Source organism: Panthera onca, chromosome A2, assembly GCF_046562875.1.
Source record: "Panthera onca isolate mPanOnc1 chromosome A2, mPanOnc1 haplotype 2, whole genome shotgun sequence".
Classification (NCBI taxonomy): Eukaryota; Metazoa; Chordata; class Mammalia; order Carnivora; family Felidae; genus Panthera; species Panthera onca.
In genome coordinates, this window is record NC_138340.1 from 70794355 (window position 1) to 70814851 (window position 20497).

The 20497-nt window shown below is 41.5% G+C and overlaps 1 protein-coding gene across 4 annotated transcripts in view; it reads right to left on the bottom strand.

Moving 5' to 3' along the window:
• HECW1 (HECT, C2 and WW domain containing E3 ubiquitin protein ligase 1) overlaps nt 1-20497 on the bottom strand; it is a 421728-nt gene that overhangs the window by 76982 nt on the left and 324249 nt on the right. For all 4 annotated transcript variants that reach the window (XM_060632177.3, XM_060632178.3, XM_078442585.2 and 1 more), the window contains 3 exons: nt 13844-13983; nt 11965-12086; nt 9017-9202 (listed from right to left, as the gene is read on the bottom strand). In XM_060632177.3, coding sequence (XP_060488160.2) covers nt 9017-9202; nt 11965-12086; nt 13844-13983 — 448 coding nt within the window. The remainder of the gene's footprint in view (nt 1-9016; nt 9203-11964; nt 12087-13843; nt 13984-20497) is intronic.

Here is a 20497-nt window from a genome sequence, read left to right on the forward strand (position 1 = left end):
TTTTATCCCCCCACACAGCACAATTCCCTTGAGCTTCATCCAAGTTGTTGTACCAATAGTTTGTTATTTACTGCTGAGTAAAATTCTACGGTGCAAATTTACTGAAATTTGTGCCAATGATTTTTGCTTTTTGTCTGGTTTCATTAGCAAAGATATGACTGCTCCAAAAAATGAACTATGCTGTTTCTATTTCTATTTTTCCCTTCACTATGGAATAGATCATAAAGAAACGTGGCACTGGGCAAGTAATTCATTGTTGCATTTTCCAATTTATTCCATAAGTCCACTTGATTTCTTGTATTTCTTAAGTCAATTTTTAAATCACATATATTTATTTTTAAATTATCCATTTCTTCTAGATTTTCTTTTAAAAAAAAAATTCTTTTAACATTTATTCATTTTTGAGAGACAGAGCACCAGCAGGGAGGGGCAGAGAAAGAATGAGACACAGGATCCGAAGCAGGCTCCAGGCTCTGAGCTGTTAGCACAGAGCCTGACACAAGGCTCAAACTCATGAACTGTGAGATCATGACCTCAGGTGAAGTCAGACACTTAACCGACTGAGCCACCCAGGCACGTCATCTTCTAGATTTTCTAACTTTGATTTCAAACATTTATATAAGTAGGTATGCATTTTCTCTTTAAAATTTCCCTGCATCTCTTATAACTCATTCCTTGTTTTTATTTATTATTTTCCTTAGATTGATTTATTTCTCTTCTAAAACAACTCTTACCTTTATTTCTTATACTGTTTTCCAGTTCATGAACTTCTGGGTTTTTATTGTCACATAAATTTTGGAAATAAATTTTTGCTTCAATTACTGTTGCTTTTTCACCTTCTCTATTAATTTGAAAGCTTGTATTTTAAAATTTTTCTTGTTTGATAATAAAAACCAATGTGCAAATCCTTTGAGCACAGTCTTTCTATATCACGTTTTATTAAGTACTGGTGATATGCATTTTCAATAATTTCTCAATGGTTTATAAGTCTTGATTTTATTTAAAACCCAATAGTCATGAAGAATACTGTTTTGAATCTCCAAGTGGCAAATAGTTGGTTTTTGATGATTGTGTTTAAAGTTATTGTTTATTTTTGTTGCTGTTTCAAGTTTTTATTTAAATTCCAGGTAGTTAATATACCGTGTAATATTGGTTTCAGATGTAGGATTTAGTGATTCAACACTCACATATTACACCCAGTGCTCATCCTAACAAGTACCCTCCTTAATCCCCATCAACCGTCTAGCCCATCCCCCACCCACATCCTTCTATCAACCCTCAGTTTGTTCTCTACATTTAACAGTCTGTATTATGGTTTGCCTCTCTCTCTGCCCCCACCCCCCACCATGTTCATCTGTTTCATTTCTTAAATTCCACATACAGTGAAACCCTATGGTATTTGTCTTCTTCTGACTGACTTTAAATTTGTTGTTTAAAATTTAGCTCTATTACTTATGGCCATGGAATGCAACATGAGTATTTTATGCTTTTTTGTTTCCTTTGTGTTACAAAATATTATCCCCTAAAAAAATGTTCCATAGGATCTTGTAAAGAAGTTGTAAACTATTTATTCCTTATTAAAAAGATTGTGGTAAAATGTCCAAAACACAAATTTTGCCCTTTTAATAATTTTTAAGTGTCCAATTTAGTGGCATTAAGTACATTCTGAGTGTCGTGCAACGATCACCACTATTCATCTCCTGAACTTTTTCATCTTCCAAGACTGAAACTCTGTACTCATTAAACACTAACCCCTCATTGCCTCCCTCCCCCAGCCCCTGAGAACTTCTATTCTAGTTTCTGTCTCTATGAATTTGGCTACTTTTAGATACCTCATGTGAAATATAATACTTGTCCTTTTGTTTCTGACTTGCTTCACTTAGCATGTTTTCAAGGTCCATCCATGTTGCGACATGTGTCAGAATTTCATTCCTTTTTAAGGATGCATAATCTTCCACTGTTTGCACATAGCACATTTTGTTTATCCATTCATGTAATCTCTATTTTTTCCACCTTTATTGAGGTACAATTGACAAATAAAATTGTATGTAATTAAGCTCTATGTTAGCTCTATTTTTAACAAAAGTATATATGTTCCATTAATACAAAATTATTCAAATCCTGGCTTATTTCGTCTGTTTGTCAAACTGATGGATATAAAACACATTTTCCTATTGTGTATTTATTTCATTTCCTTTTGTATTTCTCTTCTAGTTTTCTTCATATGGTAGGATGTTATTTCATTCATAAGATATATGATTATTGTAACTTTATTTTAGTTGTGCCATTGATTAATATAAAATCTTACTTTGACTCCATTTAATGGTTCTGGATTTGAACTCTCCTTTGTATGATATTAATATACCGCCACTGATTTTCCTGTTAATGTTTTCCAATTCTATTAATATTTATTCTTCTATTTTTTAAACTCTCTGAATCATTTCTTGGGTATGTCTTTTAATAAGCTGGATCTGTTTGTTACTAAATCTGAAAGTGTTTTCCTTTCGGTATGCAGGTTTATCCTATTTCCATCTACCACTATGACTATTATGCTTGGCTGTGCTTATGTTATTTTATTTTTATTATTTCTGATTTCTTTGCTTCCTGGTGGATTTTTTGGTGTTTTACTATGTAAATTGTATTTTGTTTGATTTTATTTTTGTAGGAATTTGAAACAGCAATCTTGTTTTCAATGGTACAAATAGTTGCCTTTTAAGTTGATCAAATAACTATATTTAGCCCTTGTTTTTCAAATTATCCAATTTGACTTCTCTTACACTCAACTGGGGACTTAGCACAACCTTCTTTGCCCCGTTCTCTGGTCCCCTTTCTGCTTCCTTGTCAATTTTATTCCAGGCTAGAGATATGATTCAGATTGTCTTTATACATTTATTCCATTTTCCTTATACATATTTTCCCATATTTTATTGAGTCTTTTCCAAAACATTTTAAAGCATTTTAAAATCAATTATTTGTATTAATATTCCTGTATTTGATTGATAAATATTTACCACCATAGTCCATTTATACTATGTTTTCCCCATTATTGATTTCTTGTTCTGCTTCATTTGTGAGCCATCTGGAAAATGGCTTTTGGTGTTTACTTCAGACAGGGAAAAGAGGATGTGAGCTCTGAAATTTTTCTAGTGTCTTCACACTTGAATGACACCATTTCTGGATATGGAATTGTGGGGCTATAATATTTTCTCACCAATAACTTGTACTCTTTGCCCTGTGGATTTCTATAGTTGAGTTGTATAAATGGAAAATTTTAAGCTTGTCTTATTTTTATCCTTTTTAAGGTGACTTTCATATTATCATGGCTATACATTGGTAAGATTTTTTTAAATCTCCATCTACACATTCCAGAGTATGTGTAGATATAGAATTTATGTTAATTGATTTTACTATAACTCAGTGAGCCCAATTAATTTGCCTACTTGAACAATTTATTTTAGAACAGAGTTTTATTTTCAATATTTAATTAATTTAATTTAATTAATATTTATATTTAGTATTTAATTTTTGCTGCTGTATCTATTATTCTGGTTTCTTCTTTAGAAACATCTATAGATCATTCATCAAACAGAGATGTTTATTGACTGCCAATTATATGCTGGGAATATTCTAGGTCCTTGAGGTTTCATCAATGAGCAAACAAAGATGCCTTTTCTCAAAGAGCTTAGAATTCTGCGAGGAGAAACAGAGAAAACAGTAAATCTAACAAATACATAAATTATATGGTGGAACACATGGGTTAGAGATCTTGGGATGCTTTTTGTATTAAATTAGGTGGTTAGGGTAGGCCTTGCTGAAAAGGTGAGATTTGTTCTTTTTGGTTTTTACTTTTTTTTTTTAACCTTATCCCTCTTTGTTTGCAATCTGGTTCCCTCCCTCACTTTGAGGCTAGTTTCCATGTCCTATATCAGTGATTTGATTTTACACAGCATCAGTTATGCTCTGTTTTATCCCTATGCTATTACACTTTGCTTTTCCTTGCAATCTTAAAACGTTTATTTTGTCTGCTTTTTCCTTTTTAATGTTTATTTATTTATTTTGAGAGAGAGAAAGAGTGAGCAGAAGAGGTGCAGAGAGAGGGAGGGAGACAGAGAATTCCAAGCAGGCTCCAAGCTGTCAGTGTGGAGCCTGATGCAGGGCTCGAACCTATGGACTGTGAGATCATGACCTGAGCTGAAACCAAGAGTCAGATGCTCAACCAACTGAGTCACCCAGGCGCCCCTTTTACTTCCTTCCTTCCTTCCTTCCTTCCTTCCTTTTGTTTCTTTCTTTCTTTCTTTCTTTCTTTCTTTCTTTCTTTCTTTCTTTTTTAAATTGTAGTAAGAACATGTAACATAAGACTTACTCTCTTAACAAAATTTTAATTGTACAGTATTAAGTGCACAGGATGGAACAGTACTGTTAACACAATGTTGTGCAGCAGGTCTCTAGGTCTCTAGAACTTACTTATCTTGAATAACTGGTAAACTGCACCTATTGAACCTGAACTCCCATTTCTTCCTGCACAAGTTGCTGGCAACCACCATTGGGCTCTGTTACCCTGAGGCTATTTCAGATACTTCATATAAGGGGAATTGTACAGCATTTGTCCCTCTGTGACTGGCTCATTTCACTGAGCATAATGTCTTCTAGGTTCAACCACCTTGTAGCATGTGTCAGAATTTCCTTCATTTTTAATGTTGAATAATATTCCACTATATGTATATACCATATATTTTTTTATAAGTTTCTGAATTCCAGTTGATTTAGTGTAATATTAATTTCAGGTGTACAATATAGTGATTCAACATTTTCCTATATCGCCCAGTGCTCATCACAAGTGCACTCAATAATCCTCATCACCTGTTTAACCCAAGTCCCCCACCCACTTCCCTTCCACTAATTATCAGTTTGTTCTTTATAGTTAAGAGTCTAGTTCTTGGTTTGCCTCTCTCTTTTTTCCATTTGCTCCTTTGTTTTGTTTCTTAAATTCCACATATGAGTGAAATCATATGGTATTTGTCTTTCTCTGACTGACTTATTTCACTTAGCATAATATTCTCTAGCTCCATCCATGTCATCGCAAATGGCAAGATTTCATTCTTTTTAATAGCTGGGTAATATTTTATTGTATATATACACCATATCTTCTTTATCCATTCATCAGTCTATGGACATTTGGGCTCTTTCCATAATCTGATGATTATAGATCATGCTGCTATAAAGATTAGGGTGCGTGTATCCCTTTGGGTTTAAATACCTAGTAGTGCAATTGATGGATTGTAGGGTAGTTCTATTTTTAACTCTCTGAAGAATCTCCATACTGTTTCCCAGAGTGTTTGCATCAGTATGCATTTCCACCAAGAGGAAATGCATTTCCAGTGCAAGAGGGTACCCCCTCATCCACATCCTTGCCAACACCTGTTTAACACTTAGGTCTTAATAAAAGATGTTACCTGAAAGATGCATTATGTACTGTGTAGTTTCACTGAATTAAAAGCAGCTCTATTCCCATATGCTTGTACACATAAGTTTACAAACACATCTTTTTTTTTAAAGTTTTTATTTTAATCCACTTAGTTAACATTCAGTGTAATATTAGTTTCAGGTATACAATATAGTGATTCAACGCTTTCTTACATCATCTGGTGCTCATCACAACAAATGCACTCCTTAATTCCCATCACCTATTTCACCCATCCCCCCACCCACCTCCTTTCTTATATACCACATTTTCTTTACCCATTCATCTGTCAATGGACATTTAGTTTGTTTCTGTATTTTTGCTATTGTGAATGACGCTTCAAGGAACATGAGAGTTCAGATAGCTCTTTGAGACTTTGATTTCAATTCTTTTGGATATATACTCAGAAGTGGGATTGCCAGATCACATGGTAGTTCTTTTTTCTTATATCTGCTTCTTCTCAGCTTTTTTTTTCTGTTTGTGGCTGCTGCTTCTCACTCAATAGAAGTCAAGTTCTCCTAAACATTTTGTGGATGATAATCAGATACCTTTGAAATGTTTCTGTTTTCTGAAGAATATTATACTATGAGATATATTTTTTCTCAGATAAAGATTCTGTTTCCTTCATGTCGTAGTTTAGTCTTCATAGGCTCCTTTTAACTTTGCTGTTGTGTGTCCATTCCTTTGTAGAGGTTGCCTCTGCCTCATCCGGGCCCTAGATAGGGCCCGCAAACCTGCCCTCAAACCTGCAGCCCCACCCCGTCTCTGGTGGATGAGCCCCCTCATCGGCTCAGGCCTAGACCCACTTGAAGCCCACACACAATCTCTACCGAAGTTGGTAGGAGGCTGTGTCCTTTCCAAGACAAGAGATGAGTCAGATGCCATTTGGTCCTTTATTCCAGTCCTCTTGAAGTGGTGCAACTCTCAGAGGTCTGTCCCTGTCACCCTTTGTGAGGATGATCAAAGACCCCAAACAGCTAGTCCTGGTCCTTCTATTCCTACTACGGTATACACTAAAAACGAAGGCTGTCATCTCTGCATGTGTTAATAAAGCAAGAAGCAGATGGGATGAGAAGGTGATGTGGCATTCTGGAACCTGCTCTGGCCATCTATGAAGATGGCTTTTGCATAAAGAGCTATCACCACACCATTTCTCGGTGAGTGGGTTTCCTAAATCCCAGGCTCCTTTGCAGCACATTCTTTCCAAGTCAGAGGGCTGAGCCTGTAGGATATAGTCCAAAAATATTTTTCTCAACCTATTCCCATCATTGATGGGCTTTAGCAATGAGGTATTCTCGCATTCTTCCCAGTTGCCAGTCTTGATGTTGGATTTTTGTGTGTGGATATTTCCCACAGCATCAAGAGGAAGAACAGCAGATATTACTAATCTGCTGTATTATCATAGATTCCCACATCCACTTATTTGCTCTTTACATCTGGCTATAAAATCATGAAGGCAGGCATTATTACTGCTACTTTATGATAACGTGGGGCTCAGCTATAAAGGGACTTGCCCCCAGTCAACGTGTTTAGAATGGGATGGGGCAGCCTTTTACACATCCCCCTCCTCCTATTTTCCCCTCTATCCTCCATTGTTGCTCTTTACTCTGTGGGTTGTGATGACACATTTCTTTAAAAAAATTTTTTTTTAGAGTTTATTTATTTTTGAGAGAGAGAGAGAGAGAGAGAGAGAGAGAGGGAGAGAGTGGGGGAGGGAGAGCAGAGAGAGAGCAGAGAGAGGGAGACACAGAATCTGAAGCAGGCTCCAGGCTCTGAGCTGTCAGCACAGAGCCCGACGCAGGGCTCGAACTCACGGACCGCGAGATCATGACCTGAGCCGAAGTCGGACACTTAACCGACTGAGCCACCCAGGCTCCCCAAGCCCTTTCATTTTAGATGCAGACTTTTTCTTTCTTTTTTGTATATGATACCATCTCACTAAACAAAATTAGGGGGGAAATGTTTTTCCAGAAATATGCACTTCAAGATGACTAAAATTCTTGGTGCATGTCTCAGCTGCTGTGCTTCTTTGCTACTGTGATGACCAGGAGGCCACGTGGACCACGGAGGACCAGGACTGATGGCACTGGGAGGGGGGTTTCCCTGGCATCCCACTGGGCCTCCTGCTGTTTGAACCCTAGTGTGAGAGCTGCAGTCATGGCCTCATGGTGATCTGAGTCTAAGCAAGGTGTTTGCATGAGCATGGGCTATTTGCATAATACACCATAGTGACCCCTTCTGTTCATTGATTCATAGTGGTGTACTCTTCGCAGCTTGGTTAACCAATAAATATATCTGGGGCCACCACAGACCACTGAGATGAGGCATGAGCACCCCAGCTCTGATGAGATGCTCCTTTACTTTCTGTTCCGGCTCAGGCTTTATTTCCCACCCTAACACACATTTCCAAGTCCTCCCAGCATAAACCACTGTCATTCTCCAAGTGGAAGACACATATGGTAAAAGAGGAGGTCCCGAGGAGCAGATTCTGGCTATGGTGGCCTTTCTACTACACAAAGCCACCCCTGCCCCCTATCCCAACTGTCTTCCAACTCATCCAACCACACAGGAGCCGATCAGACAGTCTTATGGAACTAACACACTTGCATTGGTGGAAATCCTTTCTCCACACACTCCAGAGAGCCAGATTCTGAGACATGCTAAGGGTTTGTGGGGAGGAATTTGTGGATCCCAGGGGACAACGATGCCCTATAAACCTACTTTGGGGAACTGCAGCTTTGCACATTGACCATCACAGGGCATAGAAGCTGTGTAATGTAGTTTCCCCCTGAGACATGTCTTCTGACAAAATTTCTGATTCCTTTGACCCCAAAAAAGGGAGGGATTCTCCCTTCCGCAGATCATAAAGGAATACACAGAGACTATTCTTTAATAAACAGTTAAGCCTGTCCTATGAATACCTTGATGTCACTGATAGTGATTAAGAAAAAAACATGTTTGTTTTAGCAAACTCAACTACGCTTCCAAAACATCACTGGGAAAGATCAATTTGGTTAAGGTCACATGAAGGCACAATGCAAGCCAATAACATCACATGGACCTAATACACCCTACCTGTTTGTCAGGCTGTTTTAATGAGAACTGAAGGCTTATTAGGAAAATCACAACAAGTAATCTAATAATGTCACTCCCATTTAACTAATAATTTCATTCCCTGAGAGTTAGCTGTCTAAGGAGGCATAACAACAGAAAGGTCATTGAACAGACTCTGGTTTCAGGTTCCAAACCTAAATTTAAAATCATGGAAACAATAGTTCTCAACTGGGCATGATGATTATACCCTCCAGGGGACATATAGCAATATCCCAAGTTGGTGGGGATGCTATTGGCATCACTGGGCAGAGGCCAGGGATGCCGCTAAACTTCCCATGCAGGATGGAAACCCTGCTGTGAATAGTTACCTCTCTCTTCTTCCTGGTAGCTGATGGCACATCTCTGAGACACAGACTTTCCTGTCCTCACAATTTCCCTGCTCACTTTCTCATGGGTTTTCTCTTTCACATAAAGAGCCTGTTTAATGACAGGCACACTCACCTTTCCCTGCTGGTCCGTTTTGATCTCCCAGCCCCGGGGCAATTCCAGCCGCGTGTCTGCAAACATGTTGATGAAATTCACCAAGTCACGGTTGTGCTGGTAACGTTCGAAATTGCGAGCGTCCCGCCGGACTTTCAGAATCATGTGCTTTAAGCAGGTGCTACTGGTGAAGACTCGGTAGGCACCCTGAGAGGGGGTCAGGGACGATTTGGGTGGGGTGTGGGAGGGGGTGGGTAAGAAAAACACAGACCAAGTACACTTTGAGTGCCACGAAGTGTAACCTGATAGCTAACACAGTGATTTATTGTGAGCCTTGAGGGGGAAACCTCAGAGGTGGAGATCTTGCCCCCAAATTAAATGTGCACCGTAAACACACATGGGCCTGTTGGCAATCTCTACCCAAAGCTCCTCTGCAACCTTGGACACTGTCGACCTCCGGGTGCATCTCAAAGACTCTCCTGCCCCTCGTCCCTCCTCTGTCAGTCAGCACCGGACTGGGCTCTCTTGAGTCTCCTTCCACCATTGGGACCATTGCTCCTCTCTCCTCCACCCTTCCTTCCTAGTCTGCACAGGTCTGCCCTCCCTCCTCTTATAGGTCTGTAACAAGGAGGATTAACTTAAGGTCCCTGGGGATTTAAGGCTGGACCTTTGCGTGTGGACGAGTTGGAGATGAGAAGACAGGAAGAAAGTTTCAGGAGTTTGCAATTGTGCCAAATTGTGGGAAATAAGTTTAGGAATTCCCTGACCCTGCACTGATGGGTTAACAAGACATAAAGAATTACAAAGCCATAGGATGCTCACACCCAAGTTTGGGTAAACAAGATTAGGTAAATAGGTGTAGAGAGGGCCGGGCAAAGGCCCCAGTATAGAGAGGGTGGGGCAAAGGCCCCAATGCAAAGGTATATGAGGTAAATAAGATTAGGTATTGAGGGTGGTTACACCCCCCAATTTAGTACTATGGCAGAAAGCTGCTTTCACAGGAAGGAAGGACCAGATTAGGTAAACAGGTAAATAGGGCTATAGACCTCTGCTGGATGAAGTTGCTCAAAGCAGAGCTAATTAGCAAAATAAAGGCACCTTGTTGACCCTGAGGTAGCATGCTTTAGCTTTCTTATCCCCTGGGGAGCTAAAATAAACAGACACGGCACCTCATGTCTTCCATTAACAACCATCTGCCCAGCACCAGGATTTTGTTTTATATTGACCCAAACCTCTAACACTGGATATCTTCGAAGCCCCCTTTCCCTCACACCCATGAGTTAATGTTCACAGATTTACTGTTTCTTAGTGCACGTCCATCACCATGTTTGTAAGACTTCTGATCCTAATAAAAACAGAGCAAGGACCCTTAATCAGGGCTCTTGTCTCCTCCTGGACATTAGCCATCTCGAATTTTAATCCTGTATCCTGCTTCCTTGCTGGACAAGAAAGAACTTTAGAACCAGAGTCTACGACACCAAATGGTGCACAGGGCTGGTATGCATGTGGTGAAAGCAAACACTGCTTGCTGGCCCAGTGCTCCAGGGCACCAATATCCAGCATCTGTGTCCCCCTTTGTGACTCATCCCTGTACTAGTGGGCAGATGCTCTGGGTCTAACAATGGATGTCCCAGTAGCTTCTCAAATATAACCTGCTAAAAACTGGTCTCCTCCCCAGCCATAGCCTCTGTCACCTAATCAAACAATTGCACCTGCTAATGGAAACACCCCCTAACTCAGGTGCCCAAAGTGGAAAGGACTCAGACTTTCTCCAGTCCTCACTCCCACCACTCCTCCATCACAATTGTCCCCCTTTCCATTCTCCTGGCCCCTTCCTTTGGGCGGGCCTCCATCATCTCTCACTTATGAGCCTGGATCAGCCTCTAGCCTCACAGCTCCTTCATCTTTCCTGCACTTCTGCTCGAGAAGATGTTGAATCAAACGTTGGACCATGTGACACAAATGCCTAGGACTGTTGTTGGTTCCTTTCCAAGTAGAGCCAGGCTCCTTTTCATGATTTACCCTGCGTTTTGCTACTCATTCTCCAGCCCCTCTTCCCAGCTTTGTGGGTCACCACATCCCACCCTCACAGACCCAACCCCCGGCTGGGTTGGGTCACAGCTGTGTCCTCTCTCCCTCTCTCTGGAGCTTCTCCCCACCAACTTTCAACCTTTATGACTCAATTCAGCAGTTGCCTCATCAGGGATGGCTCCCCTGTGTTATATCTCCTGTGTTCTCAGAGCATTTCACTCCTCCCTGAGGTCAGGCCCTGTCCTGACTCATCACGCTGGTCTTTGTACATGTCTGTTGCTGCAGAAATTGGGCAGCTTGTACCGTTCAGGTGTCACACTGTCTCTGTAATGCCAGCACCTAGGTCTGTACCTGTCCACAGAAAATGTTTGTCAAATGAAAGGATTAATGAATATAGTGATAGCATGTCATTGCTTTCCTGAAAATACAAAAAAAAAAAAAAAAAAGAAAAAAGAAAAAGAAAAACTGTATGTAAAACTCACATCAAATATAACTTAAGCATGATACTTAAACAACTAGTTTTATTAAAAGGAAAACTAGATATTTATCCAGGAGAAATCTATTTCAAAATTTCTTTAATGAAAGTGATTTTATAATATAATCCAGGCTGAAGGGAATCTGTCAACTTCAGAATCTTGTTCCTTTAAAATTTTAACAGTAAGAGAAACATGCATTTACTTCTGAACCACTTTCACTGACATTAATACATTTGAGCCTAACAAAATTGAAGAAGCAACAGCATGGCCAATCCAGCTTTTCTCCTTTTTGGGAGACTCACAGAGAACAAAAACAGTGGGCCGAGGTGTTTTTTTTTTTGTTTTTTCAATCTTGCCAGGGTTAAAATGCTACCCTCTTTAATCTATCAAACAACTTTGCAAAAGAGTGTTTTGGGTTTGATGGGAGCCAGGTGGGCTCTTTATGCGTTCTGGAGCACTTACATAATTGGCGTGTAGTACAGTGAAAAACTCGGGATTGGTAATGAACTTCACTGCTGGGGACTGCAGCAACAAGGTGATTTTTTGTGAGTTCACTGGAGAAAGTGACCCTTCTCTCCTCAGATCTGGAAAAAAAGTGAAGCAAAGCAAAGGATGCATCAGAAAAGGCATTTCAAATACAGTGCTTCTCTCTACAACAGCAGCACACAAGCCTTCACCCAGACAGCTGGAACAGACTGTTGTTCTGAAAGGTGATCTGATCAGGTGTCACAGTGATAGGAGCAGGTGTCGTATCACTTTGTGTGTGCCAGTTAAGAGTCATTGCTTCCTAAGAGACCTTCTGCATAACTTCAGTTAGGCTCAGGTCCTTGAACATCTTGTCCCTTTTATTACAATGACTTTACTTCTTATTCTCTTTATGAGTTGCTAACCATAGCTTGGCTGTTTGCAGGAAGGAGCACAATTCTTGCCCTCCCTGCATCCACACCCACCTGTACAAGACTGCAGCTTCTCCCCTTGGGGAGCTGGGGTAGCCTTGTGCCTCTCCCCTTGGTGAATTGAGCCAACCTTGTACCTTGCATTAAGAAACAGGATTTGGCAGAAGTTCTGAGCCAGGGTTTCAAGAAGTCTGTGTGTCCCCACTCTCTCTGAGAACCCTGCACCTCCGTGAGGACAAGCTTGGCCTACCCTGGTGCAAGATGAGACACTACGGGGAATAGGGACAAGCCGGCCCAACTGAGGTCCTCTCAGGCCGGCCAGCCAGTGGCTAGTTTGATAGCTGACCCAGGATGCATGCGTGAGCCCTGCGGAGCTCAGTGCCAATGGCTCACCTGTGGGAAAGATGCAGGACTGGGAGTTTAAGGTACTACACTTTGGGATAGTTTGTTACACAGCAAATGCCAAGGGATCTAATACCAAACTCAGAAAGAAATTTTCTGTTTATTGTTTTCCTAATGTTTTTAATTACTCAACCACTTTACCACATCTCTCCCAGAGGTCGAAGAAATTAATAACAGAAAAACCTAAGCCAGTAAGTTTAGCTACCATATGTGGTAAAATGAATAGAATGGATGCAGTTACAATTGTTGGTGGGACTGTGTACACACATGAAAATGTCCACTAATCTGCATCACTGTAGGCAGCTGCGAGCTGGCAGAACGGGAGGCACATTCCTGCTTGCTCACTGCTTCCAGTGTGCTGTCATTTAACCCAATTTAAGAGAGAGGGGATTATTAGGATGTCACGGTGATAAGCTTACATCATCACAGGTATAAAAAGCTGAAGGCAGTCTCCTATGCCTTTCGAATATTCTTGTCTGAGCTCCACTCAGGCAGATTCGGAGACATGAAAAGCAGACCCCTGGCAGATGCCTCGCCTACAGTATTAGGTAAACAGACTCCGGGGTGGAGTGCATCAGGTAAACTCTCCGGAAAACCTCTTTACTCCAGGTTGCTCCCTCAGGGGGAATTGTATTTTATTCTAAATGCAAACAAATAATTATTCCTCGTGTTGTCATGGGGCTTCTTTGAAGTAGACTGTGAAATTTCATTGCATGTTTTATCTATAAGTGGAAAATCCTTAGGACACCAACAGATAAATTTACTTAACACGAAATGATTAGGCCACTGAACAAATTGCCTTGATGCACAAGTATGAGTTCTCTTACTGTGAATTCACTTCTCCTTGATGTTCCTGGTAGGAAACTCCTGTCTGTTTCTCCCTGCTGGCACCAAGCCTCTTTCCCCTCCACCCTGACCTCCCCAATTCCATTCCCAAGGCCCACTGCGAGGCACCATCCCACAAGGCAGGGCAGGGGCTCACACTCTCTGTCACACTGCCGCTGAATGCCATCCCAGGAGTCTCGGCCCCCCTCCTCCCATACCTAAGCTTGATTGAGAAGAGTCAGCCTCTGAGTCGCTCCCACCACCTCCACTGCCTCCTGTTGGGACCTGCTCACAACTTTGGCCTCCAGAATCTTCTTCTGGTCTCTCTGTTGCAATGGTTCGCTGAATATTTTGATACCTTTGCATCAGAAAATGGAAAGACAGGAATTAACTTTTGCTTATTGGCTTGTTGGGGGCTGATGTTCTGAATCAGATAACTGGAGAAATCTGTGAAGAATTGTCTTGGATGTCAGGAAAGAAATGCTTAAAATTCCCATAAGATACCAAAACAATTAACAAGACAACTATCTCTGGATGGCTACACTTCTTTTTGTTTTGTAAACTGTGATGAGTTTCAAGTATAGTGACATTTTACACATCAACACAAATAATAACTAGTCACAAAAACAGCCTCTGCCCTGCATTAAACAAAACCAGGCTAAGTCCAAAATAATGGTATGGGAAGTAATTTAAACGTTGTAACTAAGATATCACATTACCTTTACGTTATTGTGACAAGTCTACAAGCCAGAATAACAGTCCTGCTCACTTACTTTTCTCTGACAGGTAACTGATACCACGGGCAGGAATTGTGGAAATATTAAATGTTAGACACATGCTGGCTGACAAATGAATGTTTTCTGCTGATTTGAAGGCTCATTTTATTTTTCTTCCCCAGTTGGGGAATCAGTCAGTTGGCAGTTGGCCAGGTACTTGCTAAATATTTACTAACTCTTCCAATATGCCCAGGCTGTATCCTGGACTTTTAGATCAAAGTCAGGATGAGAATAGGATATCACCCTCTGAACATACATAGTCAAGACAGGACAGGGGGGGGACAGAATATAAGCCATGACTCTAGCAACGTGAATTAACTGTCCTGATGTGTAAGACATAGATGCGGAAACACCTAGCTGCATGTATATATATATATATATATATATATATATATATATATACATATGCTGCATGTATATATATATATATATATATATATATATATACATATACACACACACACACACACATATATATTTTAATGTTTATATATTTATTTTGAGAGAGAGAGAAAGAGAAAATCCCAAGCAGGCTCTGGGCTGACAGTGCAGACCCTGATGCAGGACTTGATCCCATGAAGTGGGAGATCATGACCTGAGCCTAAATCAAGAGTTGGACACTTAACTGACAAAGCTACCCAGGCACCCCACCCAAGCTGTATATATTTTGAAGTCAGTGTGAACCTTTTGGGAAGCTTGTAGGGAAAGAATGTGGACTACCATGCACAGAAGGGTTCACCTGGGGGACTCTCAGATGCGTAGGGGTGGCATCAGGGTGTGTGGTTCCCGGGCGGTACTAAGGCATCGGGGTGGGGGGGGGGGAGGTGGGGAGTGCTGACAGGATGCCCTGGCCACAGTTTGAATGTGATTTTCTAGGCACAGAGTTGCCAACTTGACCTGTGTCTGAATCACCTGCAGCTTTGTTAAAGCACAGATTGCTGGCCCCCCCTCCCAGAATTTCTCGGATCCAGAAGGTCTGGGGAGGGAGGAGGCAAGAGTTTGCATTTCTAACTCATTCCCAGGTGATGCTGATGCTGTTGGTCCAGGGACCAATTCTGAGAACCACTGATGTAGGGGCTGGCTAGCTGCTGAAAAAGAGAGAGGGGCTGAGCTATGCACTGAGGATGATGATGCCATCTGGGTGGGGAATCCATTGGAGGAGGAGAGTGTGAATTAGGGAAAGCAGCTGGGAACCAGCCACAGCAGCAGTCTAGGCTGGAGGTGCTAAAGGCTTGGACCCGGGCAAGGATGGTGGGTCATGGTGGCTCTGCAGGCATGCTGCTGGGGGGGGGGGGCACCCACACACTGCAGGGATACTAAGATCTCCTACCTCTGCCCCCAAAATCCTCAGAGAAATTTCCTAAACCTCCCTGCCCCTGATAGCCTGCTCTGTGTAATTCACGCTGTATTTTGTAGGCAGATGTCCAGCTGTGTTGTTCCCCTGCTCTCCTTCCTCCATGCCGGGTAGCCCCCTTTTCCTCCCCATATAACCTCTGTTTTGCCTAATGTCTCAGCCTGCTGAGGCACATGACCAGGATTCAGCTTCCCTTTTCCTCAAGGCACAGCCTGAATGGGAGAAAAAGCCAAATTCAAGAGAAATTTAGCCATAGAATTTGTGTGATTTTACAAGTAGACTCAATAGGACTTGGGTCCTGGCTGGATGTGGAGGTTGAAGACAGAGGACACAGTTGTGAAGGCAGGTGAAGGAGTCAACACTTAAGAGGAGGACAGGCAGGTGGGGAGGGAAAATTTGGTGTGGATTTGGATACTTGACTTGGAGGTCGTTAAGATCATACAAGTGACAACAGCCAAGGGAACGATGGTTGCTGTATGAGTCTTGTGCCCAGGGAAGAGATATGAGGGTAGAGGAAGAGGTATGAAGAGGAGGAGAGCGAGAATCTGGGGAGCAGTGAATAACCAGGTCTGCAAATGCAGTCTAACATGGGGAGAGGGGGACGTACCATGATAGACAAGGTCTGTTGTGGCAGGGCTTCTGAAGACCAGTGACCTCTTTCCCTGACCTTAAAAAAGAATTTTTTTCTCAAGTGTGGTCTCTAGACTGACCACTTGGGAGAGAATCAGCTGAGTAACTGTTATAATCGCAGATATTGAAATAAAATTGAAATCTGCATTTCTAAGAAGTTCTTCAGGTAGCATTACCTACATCTACATTTAAGAATCACTGGTTGTTTCTTTACATTGTATTTTATCTAGAGAGGCTCAGCCACTCACTCCTGACACCTGTCAGAAGACACCTTCGCCTGTAGCAGTTACTGTGAGGCATTCCTGAGAAGGCCTCTAATAAGAAAACATGGAGGGGGCAGGAATGAGCAAAGAATTGTACAGAGAAATACCCATGTTTATTTACCCCCTTGTGGGGAAGGTCAGGAAGGATGGCTGTCTGAGGTGTTCTCTTTGTTGGAACTCAGGGAGTGCCCCATGGTGGGAGTAAGTGTGCAACTTTGACCAGGGGAGGCATGGGGCCTGCCAAAGATCAAGGGAGCTGCTGTCGGGAGGATCCCCTAAATGACTCATGGCAGGTTGCATTTTCCAAAAATGGTTCAATAATATTTTTAGTCCCACATGCTCTTCTAGAACCTTCTAGACTCATCTCTTAAGAAGTAGAATCAATGCCCCCTCCCCTTGAGTCTGGGAAGATCGTGTGGCGACCTTGACTAACTGACAATAATGTAAGTGACAGTTTGTAATGGAATGCTGTAGCCATGCTGTGAGGAAACCCAGGCTACACGGAAGTCCACATGTAGGTATTCTGGCTGACAGTCACAGCTGAGGTCCCAGCCAACAGCCAGCATGAACCTCCAGATATATGGGTCACCAGCCCCAGCCCACTCTTACTGCAACCATAAGATACCCCGAGAGAAAATGGCTTCACTGAACCCAGTCAACCATGAGAACAATGACAAGTAACAATAATGATAATAATAATGATGGTAGCAATAAATTATCATTGTTTTACACCACCAGGTTTGGGTGGTTTGTTACTCGGCAGTAGATACTCAGAACAGAGCTTAGACAAACAAAGTTGTAGCCTCACATTTCCTTCCCAAAGAGCAGTGACCACAGAAGAGAATTTTAATGAACAAATATGATCTCATTTGATGATGAAGATGTCAGTAATTTCGCAACCTGCTGTGTCCGCAGTTGGACCTTGGTTGTCTTGTGCCTTACTGCCTCAAATTTCAGGTACCACCCTGATCTTTGCTGAAGTATAGGGGAAGTTTTGGGGAAGAAGGTCACTCAGCAGTTTGTGGAGGGATCACTCAGCAAGGGCAGGTTGGCAGCCTTAGAGGCTTGCTCTGCTTTAAAGGTGAGAGAGGGAGTCAGAAAGCAGGTTCTCTTACATTTCATCAAGAACCATCCTTCAGTGTCATCACTGACTTTTTTTTTTTTTTTTTCAGCAAAAGGCCAAATTTTATATAAAGAGTTTATGGAAATTGGTAAGAAAGACAACTGGAATATCTAATTTATAAATGAACAGCCCTCCCCTCACAGGCACACACAAAACCAAACAAGGAAAAAACCTTCCAAAACCAAGCCAAAGCAAGCAAAACCCAAACAAAGCCCAAGAACACACAACTCTCAAGGGAGGAGCTACACTTGGTAAAAGAAAAGCTTAAGGAAACAAAAGTTGACCCTCCCTGTAAGAAGTGAAACTAAAGAAGAACCAAAATACCAGGAGCACCTCTTAAGTCAACAAAAACATACCAACAGACAAGACCAAGTAAAGCTATTGTTGCTGGCATACTGAAACCACAGAAACACTTTAAAAAACATTTAGGCATTGATATCAAATACCAAAACCACAGTGATCCCCCTTGGCCTGCTCTTTTGGAACTATAACCCCCAGGAAACATTCTACATAAGACAATACTAATATTTAACAGGAACTTTAGCCTCATCCAAAATAGTGATAAAAAGCAGCGAGGAAAACATCCAATAAAATGGCAAATTAACTAAAGTACATCCATTCATTGGAATACTACACAACCATCTAAATGATACTCTTAAGGCTATGTAGCAATAGGAAAATGCTTATAGTGTGGCAAGTGAAATGTGAATATAAAACTAACTATATTTTATCATCACAACTATGCAAGTCCTGTGCATGTACATGGAGATTAAAGAGAGGTAAGATTTTTTTCAAAGGTCAACCTTGGGGTGGAAGAGTTATGTATACATCACTTTTTTTTCCTATTTAAAAATTCCATTTCTCAATAATAGAAAAACTTCATCCAAATAACTAAAAAAACAACCTTAAGTGTATTATTTAAAATGCGAATATATACTTCTATCTTCTGTTTGCTCAATAAATATCTGTGAAGGTAAATTTAATTAATTCAGGATATTCTGAAAGTGTAAGAATTAACTAGAGAAACTGTCTTACACTGAGTCCTGTTAAACTCTGGCACCATCCCAGGCACTGGCAGGGATACAGAGAAGAATAAGATGGAAGGTAAGGACTGTGCTCGAGGCAGGCACGATCAGTCATAGGGTTGTAGTAGAGGTGACCACGGGCTCTGTTTGGAGGGTTCTGGGAAGATTTCCGGGACCACACGATGTTCTCATTGAGCCTTTGCAGAATGGAGACGGATACCAGGTGGAAGGCAGACAGTGAGGGACGTCTGTGCAGTAGGAGCACGTGGCAAAGCTATAAAGGCTAGGAAGGGTGTGCTAAGTTTGGGGAATGGCCAAGTTTGAGTGTGGTCACCATAGGCTGCTTTGTGCACTCTGTCTGCATTTCTCAGTGTGTGTCTCCTTGCACAAACACACCTGACTTTCACAATCATGCTGTCAGGAGTCCAGGGAAACTCCTTTGATGGGGTCCAGGGCAGGCCACCTTAAAGTATGCCATTTTGGCATATTGATTATTTTGAATTAAAGTTACTTAAAAACCAGCCAGTGCAGAAGGACACTCTGACCCTCCTCTGTTCTCCTGAAAGCAGGAAATGAATTCGCCTTGTGAAGGGCACCCTTCCTGTACCCGGAGGCTGGAAGTCATCCTTATCACCAGGGATAGGGAATCAAGGTGGGGAAGACTGTGTAAACAAACCTTGTTACTCTTCACTAATTTATTACCCCAAGCCGAAACTTTTTTGTCTTGTCAATTCTTCATCCCCTGCTCCACCCCAAATGTTTCTTTCTCTAAAAGATATAAAAGTTGTCTGCTTTGGTCACTTCTTTGAGTCTCATATTTCTAGGAGCTCCCATCCATAAGAAATTAAGTTTGCTTTTCTCATGTTAATCTTACGTCAAGAACCTAGAAGTTTCCTTCCTTAGGAAGTTTTCCTCCCCTACATCTTCTTGCAACACTGACAATATTTCCGTTTTGCTGTTAGACAGTGATGGTTGTAAACTCCTCCCGATAACCAACTGCAGGTTATCAAAAACTGACCCCTGTGACTGATCACATCCGTGATGGGGAAAAGACTGGCAGTATACTTTCTGTGGCTGCTGTTATCATGCCAAATCACTAAAAAACCGTACATGCTTGAAAGTGATAGCTTAAGATAAGTGCTGAAGAGCCTGAATACTTATCTCAAGGTCATCTGACCTTTCCTTCCCTAAGTAGGCTTTTTCACAAGAAATAAGTACTTTCTCAAATCTTTAAATTCCTTTTCTTTTTATCTGTCCAGATGGATGCAGCAAAACACAACTTCCTATTCCGCAAAGTCTGGCTGCCTCTCCCAGAGTGTTGGGCTCCATGGAGGGCACAGGAATTTACACATTAAAGCCTTCAGAACTTCTCTAGAGGCCTGATTCAGGATGGACTTGGATTAATTTTTATATTATACAACACGAACATGATGAACTTTCATGGATTTTTATGTCAGAGGTCAAGGTGCTTACTTTGCTTTGATTTATTGTTTTCTTCTAGTGCTCAAACTGCCACCTCTCATAGATATAGCCTGGTGATGCTCTCCCAATTTCAGCCTCTCTGTTCTGGCAAGACAGACCTAGAGACTATTTCTGCCTATGGAATTTCAACCCGGGCTCTACGTAAAATGAGCTTGCTGTGTCCTCTACATTTTTATTTACAGGAGTTTGGTTGCAATCATCATGAAAGGACTCTCCCAT